General features: G+C 40.7%; 1 protein-coding gene across 1 annotated transcript in view; it reads right to left on the bottom strand.

Moving 5' to 3' along the window:
• Nucleotides 1-26,167, bottom strand: part of PRRC2C (proline rich coiled-coil 2C) — a 56,275-nt gene that overhangs the window by 15,496 nt on the left and 14,612 nt on the right. The window contains exons 11-24 of the mRNA XM_059822329.1: nucleotides 25,103-25,742; nucleotides 24,122-24,282; nucleotides 23,262-23,508; nucleotides 21,979-22,192; nucleotides 20,362-21,173; nucleotides 18,810-20,310; nucleotides 17,398-17,606; nucleotides 16,639-16,793; nucleotides 15,876-16,206; nucleotides 15,321-15,406; nucleotides 14,152-14,340; nucleotides 11,116-11,367; nucleotides 5,860-5,949; nucleotides 4,018-4,119 (exon numbers count right to left, since the gene is read on the bottom strand). Of these exons, the coding sequence (XP_059678312.1) occupies nucleotides 4,018-4,119; nucleotides 5,860-5,949; nucleotides 11,116-11,367; nucleotides 14,152-14,340; nucleotides 15,321-15,406; nucleotides 15,876-16,206; nucleotides 16,639-16,793; nucleotides 17,398-17,606; nucleotides 18,810-20,310; nucleotides 20,362-21,173; nucleotides 21,979-22,192; nucleotides 23,262-23,508; nucleotides 24,122-24,282; nucleotides 25,103-25,742 (4,989 nt within the window). The remainder of the gene's footprint in view (nucleotides 1-4,017; nucleotides 4,120-5,859; nucleotides 5,950-11,115; nucleotides 11,368-14,151; nucleotides 14,341-15,320; nucleotides 15,407-15,875; nucleotides 16,207-16,638; nucleotides 16,794-17,397; nucleotides 17,607-18,809; nucleotides 20,311-20,361; nucleotides 21,174-21,978; nucleotides 22,193-23,261; nucleotides 23,509-24,121; nucleotides 24,283-25,102; nucleotides 25,743-26,167) is intronic.

The raw sequence follows: 26,167 nt of genomic DNA, 5'->3' as shown, positions 1-26,167 counted from the left end.
GAGCTTCTTATCTGTTCCAACTGCACACGTGCACAGTTCATCTTAACATTCAATGCTCAAAAGAGAATTCACTCACACTAATTTGGCTTGGTTTTGTTTGACATGAAGAAGAGCAAAAGAAAGGTAAAAACCCTCTAAATATTTCCATGAAGTCCTCTCCTTACAAGTTATTTAGGCAATTTAAATGAAACAGCCCCTTGCTTTCCTGGTAAACCATCCACTCTGCGTGACCACCAAAAATATCTAATGCACACTTCAGTAAACATGACAGTAGTCATGACAGTAGATTTCCAAAGCAAGTGCTGTTCAAGAAGCAAATCGCAAGCTGACACAGCTTGTGCACACACTGCTTTACACGAATGCTAAAAAATGCTCATGCTCCTCTATTTCTATAATAATTATCAAGTCTTGCACAGCAAGGAAGAGAAAACTTTAAATATTTTATACACAATTATCTTCCACCAAAAGTGGAAAGAACTACTGTTTTACTGCACTCAATAACAATCTAATTATTGCTATATGAGACATGCAATGCCAGATCTTTGAACTGAGACAATTTTGAGGGACTACTGAAAAGGAAATATTGATGCTCAGACTACACCCACTAATTTAAAGGCTCAAACACAGTCCACAGACTTCTCTCCTACAGCCTCCAGCTGTCCTCAGTTGAAACAAAGATTTTGCTAGCAGAGCTGGATGCCATAGGCTGAAATTGCTCATGTGGCAGACTGTAAGCTTCTCAAGGCCAGGTACTGTCTTTAATGATATGTGTAAAGAGGCAAATACATAGTCACCAACAAATCTGACCTTAATGCCTGGATCAGTAGAGCCCCCTAACTGGGACTTGCAGCCTCTGAAGGTCATACTTTCAACCTACCCTGTTCTACATGAGTTAGGCACAGTCTGGACAGACCAAACATGACTTAGGTTATTTGTCTAGATGCTTCAGAAGTGATAAAAAAGCAAAGCAATATCCAAAGAAGCGGCTAACAGGTGATCAGTACACACCCACATGGAAAGTGGAATTCTGTATTCTTCAAGAGAGTTAAGGGGGATGAGGGAAACTTTGTTACACATTAAATCATTTGGAGGTAAGCCACCTATTTTCCTTTTTGAAACCATCTTTCCCAGCAATCATTCTCAGTTTCCCTTCCACAACATTTTCCTCCAAATTGGTTCTGATTCTCACAGACAGGGCAAACTTCAAAATTTATTATTAATCTGCTGGAAAAGATTCTGATTAAGGTAGAGTACAGGTAAGACTAGAGGCTCCTTTCTGAACACCACACCCTGTTAAGACAGGGTAATGGTCTTGTACTGCATTAGTATTAAGAGAAAGTGAAGAAGTACCTGTGAATGTCTGAATAGAGAAGGTGTAGAAGCTTCATTCAACGAGTTTCATGATGTCCCAGAGAAACTATTGATAGCAAAAGCTAGAGTCCACATACTACATTTTGTCTTCCAAACCTAACCACTGCCAAGATTCCAGATCATCTCACACCCCTATCAATTTGCAATGAAGGGCATATAACAGAGTTCTGCGTTTTCTAACAGCTTTGCTTTTACAGAGCTCCTTAATGATCTCTAACATCTTAAGCCAGAAAAAAAGATGCAAAGCACACTAGTACTCTAGAAGCGCCTATGCAGCACCATCTACAGACCAGGTGTGAAGGAGTAAGAGACTCTAAATTAAGTGAGGCTGGGGAAAGTGCTGTAGTTTCACTGCTCGCTTAGTTATGGGAAAAGGAGAACACAGTTTGGAGATCATGGTTGTTTGAAGCTTCTCTTCACTGTTGACCCATCGGGGCCTTCACATTGCTATAATGGTCCAGTATGTATCACCCAAAAACTTAACTGGAGAGAAACACCCATCTGCATATCCGTAAGTATGCCAAAGTTTAAGTGATCCGAAAAAGAAAGTCGAAAGGTGTCAGATTCTGGACCAGATGCCTACATGAGAATTTTAGATGGAACCTTGGAACATGGAAGAGGGCCAGGCAGCTCAGTTTAAGATTGCTTTGGACTTTCTTTTGCTCAGCTCCTTACCTACCAATAGCCCTATCAGCTAAGTCATTAAGAGGATGTCTGCCTTAGTAAAGGCATCTTTAGCAAAGTTACTCCAAGGAAACAAGAGATCTCAACAAGCCTTCCCATATGAGCACCTTATACATACACCCTGGCAGAACGATGCCAAGCAGTGGGACCAGTTGTGGCCGAGCTCCCCTGCCGAGTTTCCTCACAGGCAGCTTTCTGTGATAGGGGATGAAGGAAAGAGGAGGTGTAAGGGTTACTCCTTTATGGAGGCAGAGCCTGGAGATTTTGTTCTTTTAAGGGAAGGAAGGAAATGCTTTCCTCTCTGCTGCTCCAGAAGTACCTTTTAAAAGAAGCAAAGATTATATGGAAGGGGATGACAAAGAGCAGCTCTGGTCTGCCTGGACCAGAAGGCCTGCTGTGAAAGTGATAGTCTCACTGCACGCTTCAGAACAAGCTTGTCGCCTTCAGCATTTGCAAAGAGGAGGTAAAGCTCCAGTGGCTGGAATAGAGAAGTTAGAGACAAAGCTGTTTCCAAATGCCTTTCCATTCAGATTTTGGTCAAAGTGTTCTTCAAGGTAGCCTCAAAACACGGATCTTTGACATTTTGTTAGCACACATCCGAGATCTATCATCCACTGAGAAAGCAACCAAACCACTGACACCAGAACCAGAAAAAAACTAGGATGAATGACAAACACCGCAGTTTGCTCTATAACTGAGCAGTGTCACATTCTTTGCAGCATCATGCTATAGTAACATTCCTACCTGTATTATACGTGAATCAGATATCCAGCTGCTAAACAGAGACTGCTGTTTTAGAAAAATGCTTTCGGGCGCCAGAAAGTCAGATTATGGTAACTTATTACACAAGAATGCAATAGAAAAATAAGATTTTTCTTAAATTACTCATCCCTCTCCAGCCCTCTCCCCATTTTTGCTGGTCTATTGTTTTAAAGTGATGTTACTTTTTTTCAGGAAATAAAGTGTTAAAAAAGAAAAGCAAGGATTCAACCAGAGATCATTATTAACTATAATTTGTAGAGAACACAGGCAAGCAGCTGTCAAACCATGCCAGTGAGATGCAAGTCTCACTGGGATTGACAAGCAAGTTTCTCCAAAGTGTTAGTTCTGCATCCAATCCCTAGTTTCACTTTTCAAAAATTTAGAAAAACTAAGTTCAAACATCACTCTTCCTTAACACCAGAAGCAGCAACAATATTTCCACTGGTTCAGTCACCTGCAGTCACAATCACAAAGCCAATCTAGGACACAAAAAAAAAAGACCAAAACCTTCTAGAGATACAGTAGCAAAGCTAGAGCCCAACTCTATGTTAGTGAGTTATACAATGCACACAGTCCAAAATCCAACAAAATGGAAAAACACCCTTCAAAATATTCTACACACTTGCTCTACACTGGAGAGCAGAAAACAACAGAACATTTATAACACAACAAAACACGTTCTGACTAGCTGATCAAACTGCCCTTCATAGACACCAACACACCACCTACATTTCATATTTAAAACTTTAGCCATCCAACTCAAAACCACACTATCACTGCACCAAACTCTTACAGCTAAGAAGAAATCAAGCTCGGCTTACCAAGCAACAGCCTTTAATACCAAACCAGGCAACTGACTTTAAGCTACTTTAAGCTAAATTCTCAAAAAACCTCAGTCAGATTCTGATGGTTTGTCATGAACACTATGGTACAATGCTAAAATGCTAGGATTTTTTTTTCAGGGCAGTGGGAGCCAAGATTGGTTGAGATGCCAAGTGTTAATGCAAAACAGGGTTAGAGATTTATAATTTAAATGCATCCTTTGATAGAGTCCTGTGTTTCAGCCATCCATTTATATGCAAAAGCAGTTTAGCAGAGGAAACAAAGGAAGGCTCTAAAAAAAGGTTCACCAGCAAGTTCTCCATTAACTTTTTTCCCCTGCATGCAAGAAAACGACCCTTAGAGGGATGTGGTACATACCTTGAGGGTGAGGTCGACGGTAGCGGGAGAAACTGGAGTTAGGCTGGAGCTCTGTTGTAGAGTCTCCCTCCTAGGGAGGGGAAGGGTGTGGGGCAGGGGCACCTGAAAGGCAGGCAACACACATCACATTCTAACTACGTCTACTACAAAAGCCCCAGAAAAGCAAAGCTCAAGCTTTATTATTAAGTGAGCTACAATTTCTTCAAGGCTTGAGCATTTGGCAGGGAGATTTTGATAAAATAAGGTGAAAATTTGGTAGGCGGGGAAAGGCCATTCAGCAGGTGCTGAGATGCTTCTCATCTCTCTGTAAGAGGCTGAAGACTAGGGTTCTAAAGTGTCCATGTCTTCTGCATAAACAAATACCAATTTTCTGCTTTGGGATTTACTTTAAAGTACCATTTCAGTTTCCTGATACGCAAAAATTCTTCCCAAGCCAAGTTTGGCCCCTTTTGTACCAATACAGTACATAGGGCTTCGTGACCTTGAGTTCTGACATGCAGTTTCTGAAGAGGAAGCTATAAACCTCCAAAGTCACAGGACCATGAAACAAACCAAAACAGATTTGCCATCCAAAACTGAATTCAGTTATGTTCTCTTCCAAAAGATAGAAGATGTGAAACTTAAGGAAATGAACTTGACATAATGCTATTGCTATCTTTGCCTAAGAAAACACTGATGGATTTCCTAGAAGTTTTAAATGAAATGTATCAAAAATATCACAGTGGCCAGTCTATTACTTCCAACCACTTCTTTCTCCATTCAGAGCACAGCTAATGGACTTCCACTGGATGAGATAAGGCTAATCCAAAAGACAGAGATACTGACACTTCGAAGCAGGTGATAGCACAGATCCTTTGTGGCCAGGAGCTCCCATTTCCTGTGTTGCAAACCCAACTTCAACATGCCACAGTGGAGCATATACTAACATCATTAACGCAAAAGAATTCAGTCTTCCACACTAACCACCAAAAGCACAAACCACAACACCACCAGAAAACCCAGCAGAAAAGTTGAACCAGTATTGCTTCAAAACTGCATTAAAGGATGCTGCAGTAAGCTGAAAAGCATTTCTTAGATGGAGTTCACAAGACATCTTCATAAAAACCCGAGATCCTGCTGTATGATTCTTTCCTCCCGCAATCGACAAGTGACTCAACTCTGAGCCAATTCTATTTCTGCTACTCAAACAAAAGCCACAAGATCCAAGTTACCAACCTGACATCCCAGCACACTCAAGACAAACTTGACTTTGCTTCAAGTCACAACGCAGCTGGTCCTCTCAATCGCTACACCACGCTCACTCAACTCAGTCAGGATCATTGGCTTTATGAGGACTGCAAACATTTAATCTCCGTAGCAACTGAACAACTGAAAGCCTCCTGTCTGCTTTCAGAAACCATTAAGCTGCTCCCTTTACATGCAGCCGCTGTAATTTCAGGCTACAGTTCCAAACTGCTTTGTTTGTACAAGTCTTTCTTCAAACTCACCTACAGAGCTCTGCTACTGGTACCAGGTTCAAGTCCCAACTGCTGCTGAGAGCATGCTCTCTCCTTACGCCTATCCTTGCTTTTTTAGAATTGTCCCTAGAAACATCATCTCCACTTTCTGTGCTCTTTAGCTCATCATGGTTGTTCAACAGACAAGAAAACACCTGAAGAATTTCAGAACAGATACTAATCAAATCAACTGTCCTTCAGAGTAAGGTTACTGGACAATGCACAGCTAGTTAACATGAAAGAAACGCTAGTGACTTGTTTACTGAAGGCACTATTTTGTGCTTTAAAGAAGTGTGAAAATATTTTCTTGTCTTCAAAGTCAAGACGATCACTGCAATAGACTTACGTTCGTCACCAAAGTCTCCTCCATTTTTGTACTGCTAGTAGCCACTGTGTTAGGATGGGAAGAAGGTGTAGTGTAGTCTGTTACAGACTCCTGCGAAGAAAAATAATTCCATTAAAATATCTCCCTTATCTAAATTAGATTTAAGTTTCTTGGACAGATGTCAGCCTTTCTACAGGAGGAGTTCACCAAGCAACAGAAGATTAGAATTTCACACCAGTTTTTTTTCTTAGAAGACATGTCCAGCAATCCTTGCTGCTGCATTGCTGCTGAGGTCAGAATTATTCTTGGGAGATTACAGTTTGCCTCATGACCTCACAACGTACATCTGGAGACAAGTCAAAATATAGTCTGTAAAGCAAGAATATACAGTGATGTACTGCCTGGGTACTAGACATATTGAACTGTGGTGGTGTAACGTCATTTGTCACCCAAGATGCTTTAGCCACCTGTGGGCACTTTTAGTCTATTTAAAAAGTAAAATATATTAGCTGAAAGCTTTCTGTAGCCTTAAATTAATTACAGAAATTTCTTGGGTAAACCTATAACAAGTGAGGCTCTCCAGATTAAAAAGAACACATAGGGATGGTCACAATTTGCAAAACAATTTTCTTTCCTTTAAGTCCTGCTTCTGAAAGTCACAAGACCCAGTTTCTCTGGATGGTAAAGTCTACCTCCTGATTTCTGCACTAGGCAGTGATTTCAAGGAAGAAAAGGGCTGAAGTTTCCAGTCTACCCAGAGGCTTTTCTTGAAGCTTATTTGTCACAGATAAGTGGACCTTAATGTGCTCAGTGAACAAGCTGAGCAACAAGTTGTAGCCAGTGACTATTGCCGTTGTAGGTATGAACAGCCTGATGAAAGTGCCTCATTAACAGCACTGCCAGCTCAATAGAGATGACCTACAATGAACAAAAAAGGCAATGATTCTTCTGTGAAGCCACGTTGAGCACTGTTTTTTAGTTTTTGTCACTGGATATCTACTGGGCATATTCTGGACAGGCAAACAGGTGTTATCAGAACCGGACCCACAGACTTAGATAAATGGTGCGACCCTGAATTAGCAAAGATCCACTCTCTAGCAAGCACTGCAAACTCCAGTTTTACATGTCTGAAGCCCAGAAACGGCTCTATCATTTTTACAGAAGCAAACACCAAGAAGGAACTGAAGGACAAATTAGCAGCAGGACTATTGATGAGTGCCTGGACTTGCCAACACATAATGATTTTGAAGGCACACACCACAATGCTTGGTTAATTGCATCCAACCAGTATGATGATAAGCTATTAAAAAAGTGCACACTCAGTTTACTCCTCAAGCCTATGGCAACGTCTCCTAAATGAGCAATTAAAGCATCAAGATACTAACTGGCAAATAACAAAGAATCCTTAAAAGGATAAGCTTATTTTGGTAAAAGACTAAGATAACAAGCTAAACCATAATGGGGTGAGAGAGAGGATGCAATGTGCACACTGACTTATTTTTGTATTTACGAAGGAAACGAACTATTTTCTCCATTTAGTTATTTCCTTTACTTGTTAAACTGGTGAAATATGAGATGTACGATGTTTCCCACAATCCAAACTACCAAACTGCAAGTTGCACATTTATATTTGATTCCAATAGGCAACCTTAATTTGGGTAGAACAAGGCAAGCACGCACGGCTGCTTTAATCACAAGGTCCTTCTAATGAAGTCATTAACTGGCTTCTTGGTTTTTTTAGGATGCTTTACTGCATATGAAAGAAGTTGTTTTTAATGTAACATTACTAAAATTCCTTCAAGGTTTGGATACAAATTTTACAGGGTCTCAGCACTAAAATTCCTTACAAAATAAATTAGATCAAGACTACTGCTAGCTTTCTCACTTTGGAAACTTATAGCACAAAAATGCTTTTGCACTAGAATTTAAACCAAACCACTATATCAACTCTGGTGCTCTTAGAAGTGTATGTGCAATACTGAACCATCCTACAAGGATGAGTTACACGCTTAACATGCAGATAAGACAATGCTTTAGCCGTAAAAACACCAGTCCATAAACCGTAGGTTAACCACCATCCGTCATTTACTGGTACATTAAGTCTAGGAATCTGTTAGATATCGCTTATCACCATAAGCTTTTGTAATTCAATTACAGTGATTCTCCTGTACAACTGTTTTACTGAAGAAACCAACTGATTATTATAAACTAGTAACAGTAATAATAGCAAGAGCAAAAAGCTGTACATGCTTTTTTAGAGTTATATAAAAGTTATTATACCTAAAGAAATAAAACAGGCAAACTTTTTATAACTACCTACTTTGCCCAAAAAGAGATCACAAAACCTGAAGTGACTTTACAAACAAAAGGACAAGGCAGACCTCAGATCTGGCCTTGCTATAAAGGATCAGGCTACTATATGGGATTAATTAGCTATTTGATTTGTTCCCGATTTACATAAATCACTCAAACCAGAGAGCTTGTCAGATACTCGATTTATTCTCAAGTACAGCCTGTGTGTGTCCTTTTAGACATCATCTCTGTAACACATAGCTGTTATCAACTACCCTTGCAAACATTTCATTGTCACGTCCACAACCAGGTATTGATCATTCCTGTGATTTGAGAGATGGTAGGGTGAGGAAAGGCAAGGGGTAAGGTGTTTTACCCGATTCAGAGACTTACACATCAGATTGCCTTTACTCCAAAAATACTGCAAATCCCAAAAGAAACAGCTGCAATTGCTTTGGAGCATCATGCTTATGTTCTAAACTTAAACATCTCACCAGTATGAGTTGATTTACATTTATACAGCTTCTAAGGTAAAACAGTCTTGTATGATTAAATGCACGTGCTCTTATTAAGATGTCTGTTTTGGGATGGCTGGGGTACTCTTATAGAGCTTCTGCTTCTGAAGAAGGACAGCTGGCTTGACTTTTACAGACATTTAGATCACCAAATACACTAAAGAAAGTGTGCCTTCCTGGAAGCTGAGCAGTAGTCTCTGAGAAGAATGTTAAAGACTGTCAAAAGAGAAATCATTTAGATTTGCTAAAACTTCAACACTTGACATTGAAACAACAGATTAAAGATGTCATCACTTCTTCCCTCATTAATGAGCAATGGAAAGAGTACAAAGACAAGAGAAAGCAGTTGCAATACAAATCAGTATGGGAACCCCAAGGCCGCAGCAGTATTTGAACCTGCTTTAAAAGCCACTTTAAAAAGCAGAGCAAGACTGGTTTATTCCTGCAAAATGTAGATGAAGGTTATCTTACCCAATAAATCGGTAAGTTGTTGGTTCAACTTCCATAGAATATAAAATATGACCAACCCTTTCCTAGAAAAAAAACTTACTCATACCTTGGGAACTACTCATGACAGAGGAATTCAAAAGCAAACCTGGAACTGTTGAGACCGGAATATTTAGGCCTATTATTAAATGCTTCTATTAGCAACCACTTAATGAGGAAATTATTGGGAGTTTTCATACCCAGCACAAGCTGGAAAGCTTCCTTTCGCTCTGGTCTTTCCTCCAGAAGACAGAAGTTTGGTGCTCTGGTACTATGGTAGTTCAAAGAACCTTGGCAACCCATGTTTAACTAAGGCCAGAAATGCACAAAATCCAGACTTCCCTTTTGAAGATCTCATACTTTAAAAATACAATTGCAGAGAGGAAATTACGTGGATTTTAGTAGAGCTACTCTATATCGAGCTAGCCTGGAGTAATCAATAAAGATATGTTCCCTATTCTGTATGTGGCTTAGAAGCATTTCCTTCTCTTATCTTGAGCTCTGGTCACAGGAGCTTGAAAGACAGTGAGAAAGCACATGACATACATACAAACAGCCTTCTTACCAAATACTTGAGCAAGCTGGTGTTTACAGCTCTACACTTCTAATTCTGCATACAAGAAGGGCACTTTATCTGTTTCTGGTATCAAGATAAACCATTCACACCTACTCAGAAGATGGAAACTGCCAGGAAGGATGAGAAATCCCAACAGTGAATTTTCTCACATATTTGCCATTCCATTCAAAAATCAAGTTTCCAGCTACCCTGTCGGACACAAACATTCTCCTTAAGACTTGCTCTGTAATAACACTTCATTGAGATAGCATCTTCTGCTTGCAGCATGACACCTTGGCAAAAAATTGCCAAAATTGTCTTTTTTTTCCCCCAACTGCAGGTGACAAAGACAAATTATGAGTGATCTGCATTTCAGATTCTTCAACTATTAATGTAACTTTTGAAGAGGATCAGTTCTCCTAAATGGCATCAGCAAATTTCTGCTTTAAGACCAGGAAAAGGAAGATTGAGACAGCATGCAACAAATTTGAGTCTAAACTCACAACACTGCTTTACAAACATACAAGAAGCATTTTTCCTTTACCAAACCAGGTGTAACCATTAACTAGCAGCTACTCAAATTGCATGGTTTCTTTACATTTGAGAGATGACAACCATAGTTCTTGCTCAAGACACAATGCTGCTGTAGTGAGGGCAGTCCCCACACAGGTCCTTAGGCAAAAAGGAGAACGCCTCTGTGGATGTTTTTCAGCCAGTGCTATCAACACACCACAGCTAATAACTGAGCTGTAGAACAATGAATGCCGACAGCAAGTCACCGTCTTACTGTTGAGTAGTTCTAGACAAGTCAGAGGAGTTCCACACAGACAACTATGAGTCCTCAACATCCTGAAAGAGTTCTGCTAGGGATACCTTGACAATACCCAAGCCAACAGGAGCTGACAGACAGACCCTTTAGGTAAACTGAAGGAGCCTTATCCAATGCTTTAGCATATTCCTAATTTAGAGTTTTCTTTTTTCACAGAACAGCACTTAATTCACAGCTTCAGATCGTCCATGCACTCGACCAACGATCACACATACCACTTCACTCCCGTTCTCTGCTGAAAGTCAAGCACTCATCTTGCATATATCACATGTATCTGCGTTTACAGAATCTGCCTATATACCAGGCTCCAGTGCCACTCTCCACAGCAAGGCTCAGGAAGGGTTTTCACATTCATAAAGGCAGCAAAAAAGTTTAAAACCTTCCAAGATGATCTCTGTACAGGACTATAACATACACCATGTCTCTGTACCACTTCTGGAGAAGTGTTTAATTCAAGCAGTACCAATATGTTTCATATCTGCTATTCAGTGGGCTCTGCTGTCCAGGTAACTACCACCAGCAGGCAACCAAGTGTCAATTACATCATTGTAATCATATTTTACATACAGTGCTCAGCAATTTGTCAATTTTTTTCTTACCTTTGTGTTTGTTCCAAACTCTGGAGCAGACACAGATATCATCGTTCCTATTTCCGTGCTCAGTTCACTTGCTGCTTTGGTTTCCTTTGTAGTGACAGGTTCTGGACTTCTGACAGAGGTGGGAGATGGCTTCTCCTGTCCCTCAGGCTCTCCTTGTTGGGCATCCTTCACCTTCCTGTTCTTTAAAGAACGCTCTTTCCCAATAGGACCAGGTTTATACTCTTTGTTTTCTACCGGACTCAAGTCTGGAAGCTAAGTTAGTGTTAACTTGTCAGTTATGTCTTCCCCCCCATGTCCTATCCCACAATAATATTCTAACATGCTTAAAATAATTTTGTTTAAATTTAACAAAGCTTTCCTGAAGGGTAAGCATTTTCTAACAGATGAATCATTTGAGCCTAAGTTAGTGATACGTATATGAAATACATTTGTTTTGAACGCTATGAATCGAAATCATTGTTTTCAAGCAATACATGTTTTACGTGAAGTGGCAGAGTTCAACTGAAGTAAAAAACTTAGTTAAAACCTACAGAAGAAAGCCTAACTCTCCTTACAAGAAAAGCACAAAAAAAAGGTATAGAAGCCACAAGACTTCGTATACATGCAGGTTATTTTAATTTTCAGAGAATCAGGATTTTACAGGGCCTCAGGAAACTAGAACAGAAGACTCTACCTTCATTTGAAGATATCTCAATGTATGGATGTTGGCAGCGTTCTTCCTTAGGAATTGAGCACTAAGGGGATATCCAGAAAAAATAAAACACCTATGCGCAAGTGTTGCCGTATATTGCAGACACCATGGCTGGAATAACTGCTGCAATTCAGTAGTTCTTTTTGTGCAGCTGAATTAAAGCAGAATGAAGGGCCTCAGGGAATCCAAATGCTCTGCTGTTTAAATAGCCATATCCTTTCTGGTTGAGACTACTCTGCCCGTTTCACTACAGAGCAGCACAAAAATTCCTTAAAGGCAATCCTTAAAATCCTATTCCTTAAGCTCTGATAGCGGAAAGACAGAAGCTGCTGCTATTGTCTCTATAAATACAAACCAGCTGTTTCAGGAGTAGATGAAGACTTTTTACAATACAATGCCCCTGGGCTTTGGGGATGGTGGAGTTTTCCAAAGGTATTTGGTACCCTCAGGAGGCCAGCAGAGAGTAGCTTTCAGAGGGAAGGAAGAAAACAGCAGTAGAAGCAGATGCCTGAGATCTGCAATGCAGCAAATTGGGAACATCAGACCCACCTCGCCCCAAATATTTTTTGCTCTAACAGTTTACAGAGGCAGAAATTCCTCCAGACACTTTAAGGTCACACTTGGAAAGGTAAATTGCTTCTTTTCAAGTATGGTCCTCTTCCATTGACCCTATTAGTTCAACAATACTAACCTCCAGTCCTGAACATAAGCTTGTATTTAGGCTTCACAGCAAACAATATTGCCATGGGGGTGGTGGGCATGTAGGAATTGTTTGTTTATTGGGTTTTTTTTTGTCATCAAGACAGTTAAAGGGTTACAGCCCTCTCATTCAGAAGGGCACACAAAAACGTTAATCTCCAATGAATTTACCATTTAGTCACACATTTGTCTATCAGCAAAATCTACAGGAGTCCTGATAGCTATAAGCAAGCAGAAAAAGAGAACTTTCTAAACAGTGTAAAGTAGACTCTCTCTCTCTCTATTTAACTTTGGAGTTCAGTATCTTTAAGTGATTTCATAGGGGCAGTCTTAGGCATGCTGCTAGTGTACCTGAGATAGAGGTTTTGAATGTGCTGGGTTACTACAATTCACCAGCAGTATTAACTATTGAGTATTTCTCTGCTGTATGGGTTTTATATGTTGCAGTAAAAACCATGAACTGCAGTATACCCACTGAGTGCCTCATGTAGCAGAAGTTAAATTCATTCTACGTGTGACTGCACTTTCAGATTTCAGCTTTTTTTGGAAAAACACCCCAAACACAACCAACACAAGCAAAGAAACACCCGGTCTTCTGGAAAGACAAAAGGGCTTTAATTAAATCAGGACTGCTGCCAAATCTCAGACATCAAGAGGGACTGAAACAGCTGGTTCTGTAAGTCACCAGCCAAGTTTATCTGCAGTAACTATCTCTTTCTGGGAGTAAGAAGCTGGTGCTGAGTGCTAGAGATGCACAGGTGAGCATGCACTGGAGGCAGAAATAACAGGAAAGTACATTTCATTAACGTGAAAGATCGCTAAAGTGTAATCTAAATGACAGGAGGAGAAAGTATTACTCCTTATGAATGGTAACAATGGAAATACAAGATGATGATCAAATGGAGACCCTAAATCTCTGGAGAGCAAGCGATACACATTTATTTTAAATTGAGATAAGTTTGATTACCTATCCGTCTTCCTACATTAGCTGCAAAAAAATTAATTATCCAGACATCTGTGCATTTGAATTTGACACTTCAAATCAGTGGCTCTAACATTCCTCCCTGTCCTCAAAACACTTCTTTTCCTGCAACTTGATGTATTACTCATCTTGGTAATCTGTCTACAAAACTAAACAGGGCACTATGCCTCCTTTAGAGGGGGCAAGGCAGGCATGGTGGCAGGAAGAACTACTGAAACTGGAGATATATCCAAGGTAGAAACAGAATGCCTTCTTCAATACAGCTCTCAAAGCTTGAGTGAAGTACGCTCAAGAGAAAACCAAAAACCCCAAACTAGAAAACAAAACAAAAACACTCTACCACATCCATAGTCTCTCAACAAAGCTATTGTAAATCCATAATCCCACCCCTGCTCTAGCTACATCCCTTGTTCCAAACACAGAATCAACGGACAAACTCTGCTGGGCTAGGATGCTGTTTACTTACACTTGCTTCTTGGACTGAATTCCCCATCTTCTCTCCAATAACCAACTCGTTGATTGTTTTAGGAAATATAAAAAGGGTATGCAATTTTTATAGGTTGAGTCCTAACTGAATAAGTATTCTATTCCATTATTTGTAACCTTTTTTTTGGCTGAACTTCTTTAAGTTTATAAGTTTGTACTTTAAGATATGACCTTTTACCTTTTGTGCTTTGATGGGTCCAGCCCGAGGCTGTTTTTGTCTTTGCTCTTTCGGTTCTGGTAGCTTGTCAGTGGACTTCTCAGAAAGTACAGGGCCAACTTCATTGTCACTGCCACTGGAAGCTGGGGCTCCAAACTGAATAGTTTCTATACCAAGATCGACTCCACCTTCTTGCCCAGGCTTTGTCCCCTAGTTAAAAGGTAAACATTGAATGCATTTCAAAAGATTTCTAGATCAGTACAATGCCACTGGTTCAGAAAAGAGCACAAAATATGCTCAGCTGAAAACACTAAAAGGGTATGTTTACCTTCTGCCAGCAAAAGCATTGTTTGTGATTACAACAGATTTGCAAGAGTAAACAATATATGAATGTACACTTCCTCCTCCTCAAGTTCCTACTGTTTATACAAGCTCAAGAGCAAAAAAAAAATTGTGAAGAAATATGTAAACAAGACCAAGGTGATGAACTGGTAAAGAAGGGGGAGAAGAACAAGTGGAATATCAAAAGGTCCAGATTCAGGTTCACAACATTCTCCTGAAAGTTCAAAAAATGTTCAGTTCAAGAAGAACAGTAAGAAATTAAAATATTTCCAGATCTCCTTGTGCAGTTAAAATGATCTCCTAAGAGACTTATGTCACATTCTTACAGTTTAAGACAATGAAATCAAGACCAAAAAAGCTCATGAAAACAAAACCACAGGAATTTAGATGTAAAATTTAGGGCTAAGCAAATACCATGGGATAAGTAGAGCTAATGTAGTTAGAAAGCATCTACTGCTCTTTGTATCTCTGATTTAAGAACGGACACAAAAAACATGTAGTTCCTTGGAGACATCCTGTTTCTGTCTACATTACTGAACCATACACAAGTGTTCACATGCAAACTAGGCAATATTTTTTTTACTTTAAAAAAAGCACTGAATAAGAGCTGTCAATAGAATCTGTGAATGGCTGAGTTTTTATTACAAGAACAGTTTTTCCATGCTGCAATCATAGAAGTGCTAGCCTGTATCCTGTGTTTCTGCACTATCTCCTGACTTCAAGGAATTCTGCACGTACTAGTTTAAGTATGTGCATGCCTGCATAAATGGATTATCTGTACCCAACCCCAATGAGACACAATTTGGGTAAGCTTCCCATACAGCTACTCTTCTTCCCTTCATTCTTACCTCTGGAGATGTAGCTGAACCAAAAGATGTCAAAGGCTTGTTCCAAGCACTGACCGAAGGTGGCTGAGGTGGGCTAATGGGTCCCACTAACAATCAAGAAAAGGGAGTTAAAAACCGTCCAATGTTGCTAAATGCATTTGATTACAGTTATCAACTGACTGAGAATTAGGTATCTCGATTAAATAAGCTTTGGTTAAAAAACAGTTAACCTATTCAGCAGTTAACAATATGCTACCTATTTAGCTGCTTTCAAGTGGGGCAATCACCATCTTTGAAAGCATGACCAAGCCTGATAAAACAGATTCCTGGAGGGAATGACAGCTGCTCATTCACAGTGAATGAAGAACATGACAACAATGTAAAATACAGAGTAATATCATACTGCAAAAATATCATTTCAGAGGTATTCATAGGTTACAACACTGCACTTGGGAATGCTGCCCTCTATTCCCTGTGCAAAATACATTTGCAAGTAGAAATGAGACAGAGCTGGCAATCAGCATTCTCTAACTACAATGCTTGCCCCCTGCCCCAAATCCAAAAGACACCACTTACGTTTTTTGGAGATGTCATTTAGAACTGCTGTAGGAGGCACCTTGTTTTCCCATAATTCAGTTCCCAGACCATTGTGAGCCTGGGCATTTTGCAGAACTTTGCCTGACACTGTGTATTCTGTGCTGGCTGTCCCTCCTGCAGCCTGGTTTTGCGGCTGAACAGAGGCCTGTGGCTGACCTGGAGTCTGCGTTGTACACGGAGGCTGTGCCTGAGCTTGTGCCTGCTGCGCAGCTGCGGCTGCTGCCTGTTGCTGCTGCTTTTTAGCAAATCTGGGCGGGAGCTTGGAATTCTGACCTCGGCCTTTTTCACTTGATCCTTTTTTGGTCCAAACCTGTAAGCAGAAGCCAATTTTATTCTTACAGCTGATAGTCTGTATAGATACCAACTGAACATTGTGTAGTAGCAAAAAGCAAACTGATTAACCCTGTCTTAAAGTTCATTTTTTAGGGGTATTTAACCACAGGAACAATGATTTCTCATCCATTTTCCTCTTGGAATCAACTGATATATAAACAATAGTATAAATCTTTATCACAGTATGAAAAATGGTGTTTTCAGTTTGCCAGAAAGTACAGAATACTAAGATGACTAAGTGAAAATTAATTTAATTCACTAATTCTGAAAAACTTTTAATATTAATACAACTATGTGGTTATATTTATAAGGTGAAAATAGAGCTTCTTTGGAAGGAAGATTCTGCACACTTCACAACATTCCCAGTACTGCAAGGAGCTCTTCCCCACTATGAATGCTGGTCTTGTACCTGCACTGTTTGTTCTTCCTTCTTTCTGCGCTCTTCATCTTGCAAGCGTTTTTGTTGCTTCTTAGACACTACTTCTGTGAAACCATCATCATTCAAGTTAGACTGGGAGTCTTCAACTACTGTCACTTCAGGGTGATCATCAATGATCACAACACCTATAGAAAAAGGAAAGGTATAGATAGTGTTGTTTTAACAGCTCCAGATGCAGCGCACCAAGCCAAAATCTGCTTTAGAGTGGAAGCTATTTCCCCACACGCAGTGGCCCTGATTAAAAATAAGCTTCTGCTTGCCAGGTGTTTTGCTGTTGAGCTTGAAGACAAAGAGTTAATCTTTAAGAACTGAACAACTGGAGGCTCCTGTACCAGATTCTCCAGGAAATAAGAACTAAAACATAATAATGAACAGCCTTCCCGGATATTAGCTGTAAGCTTATCAGTGATACCCACTGCCTTTGCTTATGAAGGTTAAGCAAATTTATTAGAGTATGGTGGAAAATGGTACAAATGACACAGTTTAGATCAGATGATAGGACAAAATTATTCTTATCTATACATAAAAACACACAATGAGATTGCCACCTTTTAGAGGCACACACGTTGTTAATTAGATATGACAAAGGTAGCAATACTCAAGTACACAATTGTTCTGGTGTTTTAAAAAAATCACCTCTCCTCTTTTCTAAGTTTTCAAACATCTAGCTCTATATGCAGCAAAGCTAGCAGGATTACAAATTCTTGTTAGCATTTTATCAATACATACTTGCATAGTTATTAAGATCAAATTGAGACAAGGCATCCACTTTTTCCTTAGGCTTCTTTGGACCAGCTTTAGGTTCTTCTCTCTTTTTGCCACTTGGATCCTTGGTGCTCTTTTGTCCTGCAGCAGTAACACCTCCGTCCTCCTGACTTAAAGGGTTGCTGTTGGTGGGATCCACACCAGGCACAGTTGCTGCCTGCTCTTCAAATGGCCTATATTAGAAAAAAATTGAGAAAATTAATGACCGGCCACAGAGAACACTCAGGAAGGAGCTAACAGTCTAATGCAGATCCCATTATAGGGCTATAAGTGTCTACTGTGCAACTTCTTAGTAGGCTCCAGACTTTTAGTTTCAGTCCCTCAGTGAGAAGAAGCTTAACAGCAAAAGGGGACACATCAAATGCCCTGCTGCCAAAAGTAATTACAGGAAAAAAAAGCATAATTTTAAGGTCACCTCTGGCTTGGTCTACGTAGTTAGGAGGTACTAAAACTCAACAAGTATGCAGTTCAGTATACTTCAACTGCAGTAAGGCCTTCCATAGAAAAAAAAAAAACAAACCAAACCCAAACAAAACAGAAGCTTACAGTATGCAATGTGAGCAAATATAAACAAGGTACAACATACTGGCTTCACAGGCTCACTTGCCAAAAGCTATCCGAAGCCGTAAGAGTCAGATTTGCAGCATTCTGACTTTGCTGTGGAACCTGGAATACTCAATTTTTGCTTCAAAATCACCTTTAAGTGATTAGCCAAAGGAATTCTTCATACTTTTAACTTGGAGGTTAAAGCATCGATCACAAGTTTTTAAGACCAGGCAAAACCTGAACTTAGAATACAGCAACCTACAAGCACAAGAGTCCTAGAGTACAGGGTAGGCATTCAATGAAGAAATGTCTTGCCTCCCACTTACCAAACTACTGTGCACTGCGGCTACGAAACAGTGGGCAAATAGTAACATTACATAATTATCACGTTTCAATCAAATCTGGCATATAGAGAAACAAAATCTAGTCTCAATGGCAAGAATTTCTCAACATGGTTGTCTATGTTAGGTGATTGATCGAAAATGCAATGCAGCAATTTATGTATTAACTGCAAAACTGCTCAAATTAACAATGTAGCTTGCATCCAAATCTTAAGAAACATAGCTCAACTCAGAAAAGCACTGCAATTTTTTTTTAATTAGGCATTTTTAACACTGTGCATACAAGAATACTCTGCTCTTAGCTCCATGTTCCAAATGTCTATTTTTTCTGTTTGTATACAGAAAGTACACAGCCACAGGTGCATGTGTTTGTCTTACTCTCTTTTCTACCATTCTACAAATCTAAAATAACTGCTTATGATTTTGAACCACAAGAGGACAACAGAAGACCATGACCATATGTGCTTCCTAACAGAAGCGGGTACTCACCCTCTTTTTCCACTTCTGGGTGGAGGACCACTCCGCCTTTCACTCCTAGGCCCTGAGAAGTTCCTCCCCGGTTTAGCTGGCCCATTGTTGCCACGTCGGTTTTGACGGTCTATTCCAGGCCGCTGACTAGAGAAACTTCTCTTGGCTATTTCCCTTTTTGGAGCTCCAGCATTTTCTCCTGCCTTTGCAGCCACCTGTGCTGCTACATCTGCTGTTTTCTTCTCATCCCTCTCCCGCCTCTCATTGAAGTCGCTGCTTTCTGAGGCTGTTTCCCACTCTTCATTTGCCTGGTCTGAAGAATTCTGGTTGGACAAGTCCGGTGTCTTACTTCCCGACACATCCAGAGCAGTGTTGGAGGGCTCATTAACTGCATTACTAACTGTGGCACTTGTTGATGAGCTGGTTACCGCCTCATTTATCTTTGATGCGGCCTCTCTTTCTTTTAGGCGCCTAAAGCGTGGTGGCTTATCTTGCCTTGGAGGCCGAGCAGGCCTTTGTCTTCGTGGCCTCTCTCTATTTGGATCAAACTTTCTCTCAAATTTTGGAGGCCTTTTATCAACTGGTATGGGACCATAATGTTCATTTCTTCTTGGAGGTTCCCCATCTTCTGGTTTAATGATCTCTGTTTGCCTAGGGTTCCACTGATTGTCTCTGTAGGCTGGTCTCCTTATTGTGGATGGACGTGGAGGACGCCCACCAGGATCCCTGCCACCACGTCTATACATTCCTCCTCTGCCTCGTCTAGAAGGCTCTCCTTTAGGAAGAAATCCTGGTTTGGGTTTGTTCTCATCATCTCTTACATATGTTTTCTCTAGGGATCTGTTGTCTACTCTGATACTGTTTTCAGGTTTGAACGACAGGGGCTTCGAAGGCTTCTTGCCATCAGCTCTCTCTTCTCTTTTTGGGTGCTTGCCTTTGATTAGACTGTCTTTGTCTGAAAGCAGCGTGTCACTTGCGCTTTCATGAACTTCACTGTCAGAATCAGTCTCTGAACCATGCTGTCGACGCCGTTTTGGGATTACTTCAAAGTCAGAACTCTCACTACGAGTTTCACTCTCTTCTCTTTGCCTAACAGGCCCCGAAGGCACGTGGTCTGATCTAGGCTTAGGATCTCTGTAGTGTGGGTACTCTCTGTTATGGCCTCTGCTGCCCCGACCACGTCCTCCGTAAGAACCCCTGTAGCTACGACCTCTAGAATAATACTCCCCACGACCTCTGCCTCTGTACCCCTGATCTGGGAACCAGTCTCTATCTCTAGCCTCTTTCCAGTATGTCCTAGGTGGTACCCCAGGCTCTCTTTTTACTGGTCTGGTTTCTAAGCGTGGTTTCTCTACCACCTCCTTGCTAACTACCTTCTCAGTCTGCTTTTCTTCCTTCACTGCAGTAGCTGGCTGCTGAACATGCGGCTGCTGCTGTGCTGCCGGCTGAGCAGGTGGCTGCTGCTGTACTGCAGGGGGAAGCTGTGGAACAGCCGGCTGGGCAGCCGGTAGCTGCTGCAAGACTGGAAGTGTGGGTGGCTGAACCGGAGCTTTAGCTGCAGTCTCAGTTTGACTGCTCTCCTGGCTTGCTGGTGTCAGAGCAGCCTCCTGGGTTATCTTCTTAGCCAGAGGAGCACTGCTGGAGCTGGATGTCTCTGGCTCAGCCTGAGGCAGTGGCACTTGAGGTGCTTCCTTTTTGTCACTTTTTTCAGACTTGCTAGGTTTTTCACTAGCTGTCTTTTCTCCTTCTTTCTCCTTCCTGTGCTCACGCTCTTCTCTCTGTTCACGCTCTTCCTTCATATCTCTAAGAACAGGTTTTTTAATAGGACCTGATCTTCTTACTGGTCTATCACCGCCTTCATCTCTCCTGCCATAACCTGGCCTAGGACCCCATCTTGTTTCAGACTTAGGTTTGAAAGTTTTTTCAGGTTTTGGTCCTTCTGATGTTCTATTATTGATCAAAATTTCTTTTTTTGGCTTAATCTCAAGTCTCTCAATTGTCTCCTTTATCTCAACAGGCCTGTTACTTAATTTAGGGATATTTGTTGCTGTCTCATTCCTCTGGTCTTCTGACTTTAGAGAGTGACTTGAACCATGGGAAATGCTTCTCTTTAGCGAAGAGTGACTTTCCCCCACAGGCACCAATTCTTCTGGAGAGCTATGTGTAACTTTCTCATTCACTCCTTCAAAGTTAACTGCTGTGTTAGGTGTGTCAGTTTGGAGAGGTTGTACATCCTCCGAAGGCCTGCTTGGGAACTTCTGTACCTCCACCTCTCCTGATTCTCTGAAAAAATCTGTCTTTGGATGAGAGTCCAACTGGCTGTGTTCTACAGGATAAGCAGAAGCAGGGACAGCAACTCGTTCTTGCTCCAAGTGTGCCTCAGACCTAAGCAGCAGGCAATTAAGAATATTAGGGTAGGGGAAAAAATTTTACTCATATTTACTTAAATCAAACCATTTTCTATTTCTATGAAGGATTAATGTCAGCTCAAGGAAATAACAGGTATTAATTTTCATAGTGGCTGCTAGTTGTAGAGGTCAATTTTATTCTATCCCAATCAAGAGTTCAGTGTCAAATGTACAATTAGCTTTAGGAATCTATTATTGTTAATGGCTATACACGCAATTTTAAATGGAGCTTCCAAGTTAGCAAGCTAACATCACAAGTATTACCCAGACAGCAGTACAGTAAAAAGAATTTTTGGGTACTTTTAAGATGTAGAGTAAGCCTTCCTGACCATTCATCATGCAGCAAAGGTCAAAAGTGACTGTCTTGCATTATACTGCTTGTACTTAACACACCACTTTTGAAACTGATGTACATTAGACAGAAGTTCTCTGATACAGGGAGAGCAGATGGAGAACAGGACAATACTACAGGAATGTTCTACAAAGCTGAAAATTTGAAATATTATGGCAATCACCATTCATCAAATTAGGTTAAGAATCCTAAACAAGGGGTAAATCGTCTTTTTACATCTCACTACAGAGCAGGCATGTCTTTTGTTTTATACAACAGCGCCAAGTACACTGCATCCCCCAGCCACAACTCCTTCTAAAGTTTTGTGTGAAGACCAGCTGTAAAACTCAGCCAGTTTAAACTGTGTTTTGCAATGTAAGTTACCCAGCCAAGCATGTAAGTATGTATGGCTTGGAGAAGTAACATGCAGGAGTACCTAATTCAGGCTTACCTCAAATCATCAGGCTCTTCTAACACTTTGGGAGGAGAACTAGATTGCTGAGGTTCTGCATGGGGGTAGGGGTCTGACCCCCACATCATGCGGGGTTCTGACAAAGGAACAGTGTGCTCTCTTGCTGAGCGAGCTATATGTTCAAATGAATCTGAACTAGTTGCTGATCCCTCTATCTGGTCTCTTCTCATCAGTGGTTTGGGAGGCATAATTCCTGTGACAGATTTAAATTCAACAGTTGAAACCAGTTTAATATTAGCAAAGAAACTTAACTCAAGACAAAGCATATCAGGCAGTACTGAAGAACACTATCCTTCCTCCGCCAATCTCCTTTTCTCTGTATCTTCTGTTGAAACCAAATGTTTATTCACTGCCAGTTGGCCTTAGAATGACTAAACCATATTCACCATTAGTACCCTATGTACCAACAAAGGAAAAGCTCTCTGCTTCCACTATAATGGGACGAACCAGGTCTGTAGACCTGTAAACTTGTGGATGAAGTTTCTGATCTAAGATCTGAATGGCAAAAGGCAAGTCGAGCGTATACATAGGTGTTTTTTTGTACTCTAAGGACCCTGGGTCCTTTTTTTCCTGGTAACATTTTAAAGAAATTCTACAGTTTTCGCTGTCTTTGCTTTGCCTGCCATTTCCTCTATTCATTCCTTGCACTCATTCATGATACCCATTCCCTTGCTCATTAGCTGGATAAATATCTCCATTACATTACATGCCAGACTTGTATTATTTATGCACAATAGCTTTCCTACTGCAAGTCAGCTGGTCATTCCACAAATTAAAAAGGACTTTTTAGTGCCAAGAATCTGAAAACACAAATTAAAACTCTAGAGGTGCTAAAACGTAATGCTAAAAATAACAAAGTTTCATGTTTTTTAATTAAGCAATGTAGCATCAAGTGCTAACATGTAATGAAACACAAATGGTAAATACACTATTGTTCTCAGTTCAACCTAACTCATGTCAGCTTTAATATCTGTAACAAAGTAAGGCTTATGCTGACATTCTGAATACATTCTTAACTGTCAGTAACATGCCTGCAATACAGAAGAAAGCCGTGATTTTACTTTAGAGTCAAAGATATACATTGACACATGACTATCATTTTCCCAGTGTTACTAAAACCTATTTTGTCTCAAACAATGAAATAATGTAGTTTTCTTTTTAAAAAACCCAGCCATTCGCTGTTAACTATACATACCGTAGTCAGGGGAAGCTATTTCAAAACCAAGAAAGTTCAGCAGCCAAAAAATGCTGCCAGATTTTACCTGGATGAATAGGAGGCATATCCATTGCAGGTCTTCCTGACATCATTCGTGGGTCCATATAAGACTGCATCATAAGCCACCGTGGGTCAAAGCCCATTGAAGCTAAATGCTGAGGATGTGGTTGCATGGGCTGGTAAAGGGGTCTGTGCTGGGGAGGTGGGACAGGGCCACTAGAAGGCTGTGAGGGAGCAGACTGTGGAAGGACACCTTGCTGTTGTTGCTGCCACTGCTGCTGTTTCATTTGCTCCTGCGTAACAGAAAACAGTATTGCGAAACTTTTTGTTAAGATGAAGACTTGATCAGAATGCAAATAACCCTTGGAAACAACAAGTACAGTTACCTTCAGGACACTAAGCATTTTGAAAATTAATCACAAACATGCATCAGGATGAACTAGGAGAAGCGTGGCGGAAAACCAGCCAACTGAACAATTTAGAATAGCTGCAGTTTTGCTGGCGTTCAGCTGAGACACAGAACAACCTGTGCTTCGTGCATGTCATTAATGCAAAGTGCTCTTCAGATCATAGGACTCAAGTCCAAATTACATTTGTAAGTATCACACCCTTTAGGGAAAAGCTGCAGAAACAATGATCATCAAACCCCAAGTTCCACAGGTAACCACAGGGCAATGGTCTACTTCAGCAACTGATGCGAAATGGCCAGTTTTTAAAGCCTCTCTTGTCTTCTGCTCACTTACATACTTTGCGAGCGACAAGAAGCATTTCATGCAGAGCAATTCCTGCCAATACCACAGATGTTATAGAAGCTGGAAACAACCAACTTAAGCTTTTTGAAACTTCTGTGGCCACGTTCTTACTCAGAATGAGGCAGAAGACATTATTGTTTTAATGAATAGTTACCTGCTGCCTCTGAAATCTTGGTGGTAATGACTTCTGGAACTGTTTAGAATAGCCTGAGGAAACAGCAGGACGAGGCTGAGATCCTGAATCTGGCTCACTCTCATGTGTCACCTGTGAAATCTCTTTCTCATTTCGACTACTATCTTGTCGGGTAAAGACTGCTTGATCTTCTGAAAAAAAAAAACCACACCCCACATGTGGGAGACAAGAGTGATTCTTAAAACTATGCCAATTTCACCAGAATGTCAGAAAAAGGATGTTCTAAAATGAAAACAGTCTGCCTTCCCTAACTTCACAGTCTTGGTTTCAAAAACCAATAAAGGCAAATAAAATTAAGAACAACCCCAATTGTCATCAATACATCTGCCAGTGTCCCTTTTAAACAGAAACACACTGGGTAATCAACCAGTGGCATTTAGGTTTTAACTATTATGTGATTTAATAAGTGCTGTATCAATGCTACCATATTACATTTGAATCAACTTTTTTATGAACCAAGGTTTGGTTTTACTATCACTTTTATCCATTTAAAGGATAACACAACCTTATTAAGCATAGTCTAACGGTTCTCTTGTGGCATTCAAGTTCCACTACAAAAAATGCACCAAGTTTAAATACACACTCTTTGTGCCTACTTCTCTAGGCTTGCTGAAAGAACAGAATAGTTGAACCACATTACACTGCTTTTTAGCAACATAAGTTGCTGACCAACTCTCCTTTAGCAAGAAAAGAAAGCCTGCTTTTCCTTCTGTATTCTTCAAAGTCCAGCCTAAATCACAGAGCACAATTTTTCCTTTAACGTTTTGATGAGATGGGCAAACTGGTCTAGCTCAAAGGACAGTTAGCAGCTCTAATGTGTCAGGAAAGTAAATGGTGTACATGCACTAAGTTAATTAGGTATGCAAATTACCCTCCTAGATTGCAACTACGCTCTGTGGCTCAGCTTTAAGACAGACAACTCCTACCTGCGTGCAAACATACCTTTTTCTTCCTTGTTATTCCTGGTTTCACTTTCTTGTTTTTCTACTACAGGTGTTGCCACAGGTTCTACAGGCTCAGGAACCTCATGTGCTGGTTTCTCCTCCTCTTTCTCTTTCTCATTCTCCTGCTCTTCTTTCTCCATCTCCTTTTCTTTCTCTTTCTCCCTTTCTTGCTCTTTTGCCTTCTCCAGTTTTTCTTTTTCTTCTTTTTCCTTTTCCTTCTCCTTCTCCCTCTCCCTCTCTTTCTCCTTTTCCTTCTCCCTCTCCCTCTCTTTTTCTCTTTCGCGCTCCCTCTCCTTTTCCCTCTCCCGCTCCCTTTCTCTTTCCCTTTCCCTCTCCCGCTCCCTCTCTCTCTCCCTTTCCCTCTCCCTCTCTTTCAGAGGGTCTTCCCGGGAGGGTTTTGTCACACAGCCGAATTTCTCATTTAACCGTTTTAACTTTTCGGCACAAGCTGCTTTTCGCTGTTCTTCCATTCTTCTTTCTTCCTCTTCTCTCCGCTTACGGGCTCGCTCAACTGCAGCAGATATCTCTGACTGCTGTCTTCTCCTCTGTTTCCAGATTTCATCTTCATCCGGTACTGGTTTAGGGGGAAAGGGTCCCTGCCTTCCAGGTCCTACCTGGCGATCAGGGGGAGGAGGGTGCTGCAATATTAAAATCAGTTAGGTCAAGTTGAGCATGTATTATATAAACAGCCAGCTGAAAGATTATATTTAACTATTTGTCAACACATGTATTTGCATGGCACCTTTAAAAAGCAAGATTTGGAAGAAAAAGCAAGCCCCCACCTTCCTGCTCCAGTTCAGACTCATACAACCTAAGCTCAGAAAGGAGAGGTCAAGATTCAGTTGGGCTCATGTCACTCCTCCTCCTAAGGCAAAGTGACAGCAAAGATGACAAACACCTTTTAGATTTGGTTACAGGCTGCTCTAAATCACAGAGACTCAGGGCAGACCTCAGGCAAAAGTCGCCCAAGGAGCCAAAGAAATTCAGGATAGGTCAGGATAACAGATTTTAATAAGGACTGCTGAAAATTGGTAAGAAGCTACTATGTACACATTTCACTTAG

Source organism: Gavia stellata, chromosome 10 (genome assembly GCF_030936135.1).
Source record: "Gavia stellata isolate bGavSte3 chromosome 10, bGavSte3.hap2, whole genome shotgun sequence".
NCBI lineage: Eukaryota > Metazoa > Chordata > Aves > Gaviiformes > Gaviidae > Gavia > Gavia stellata.
The sequence above is the reverse complement of the archived record's forward strand: the minus strand, read 5'-3'. Positions and strand labels throughout refer to the sequence as shown.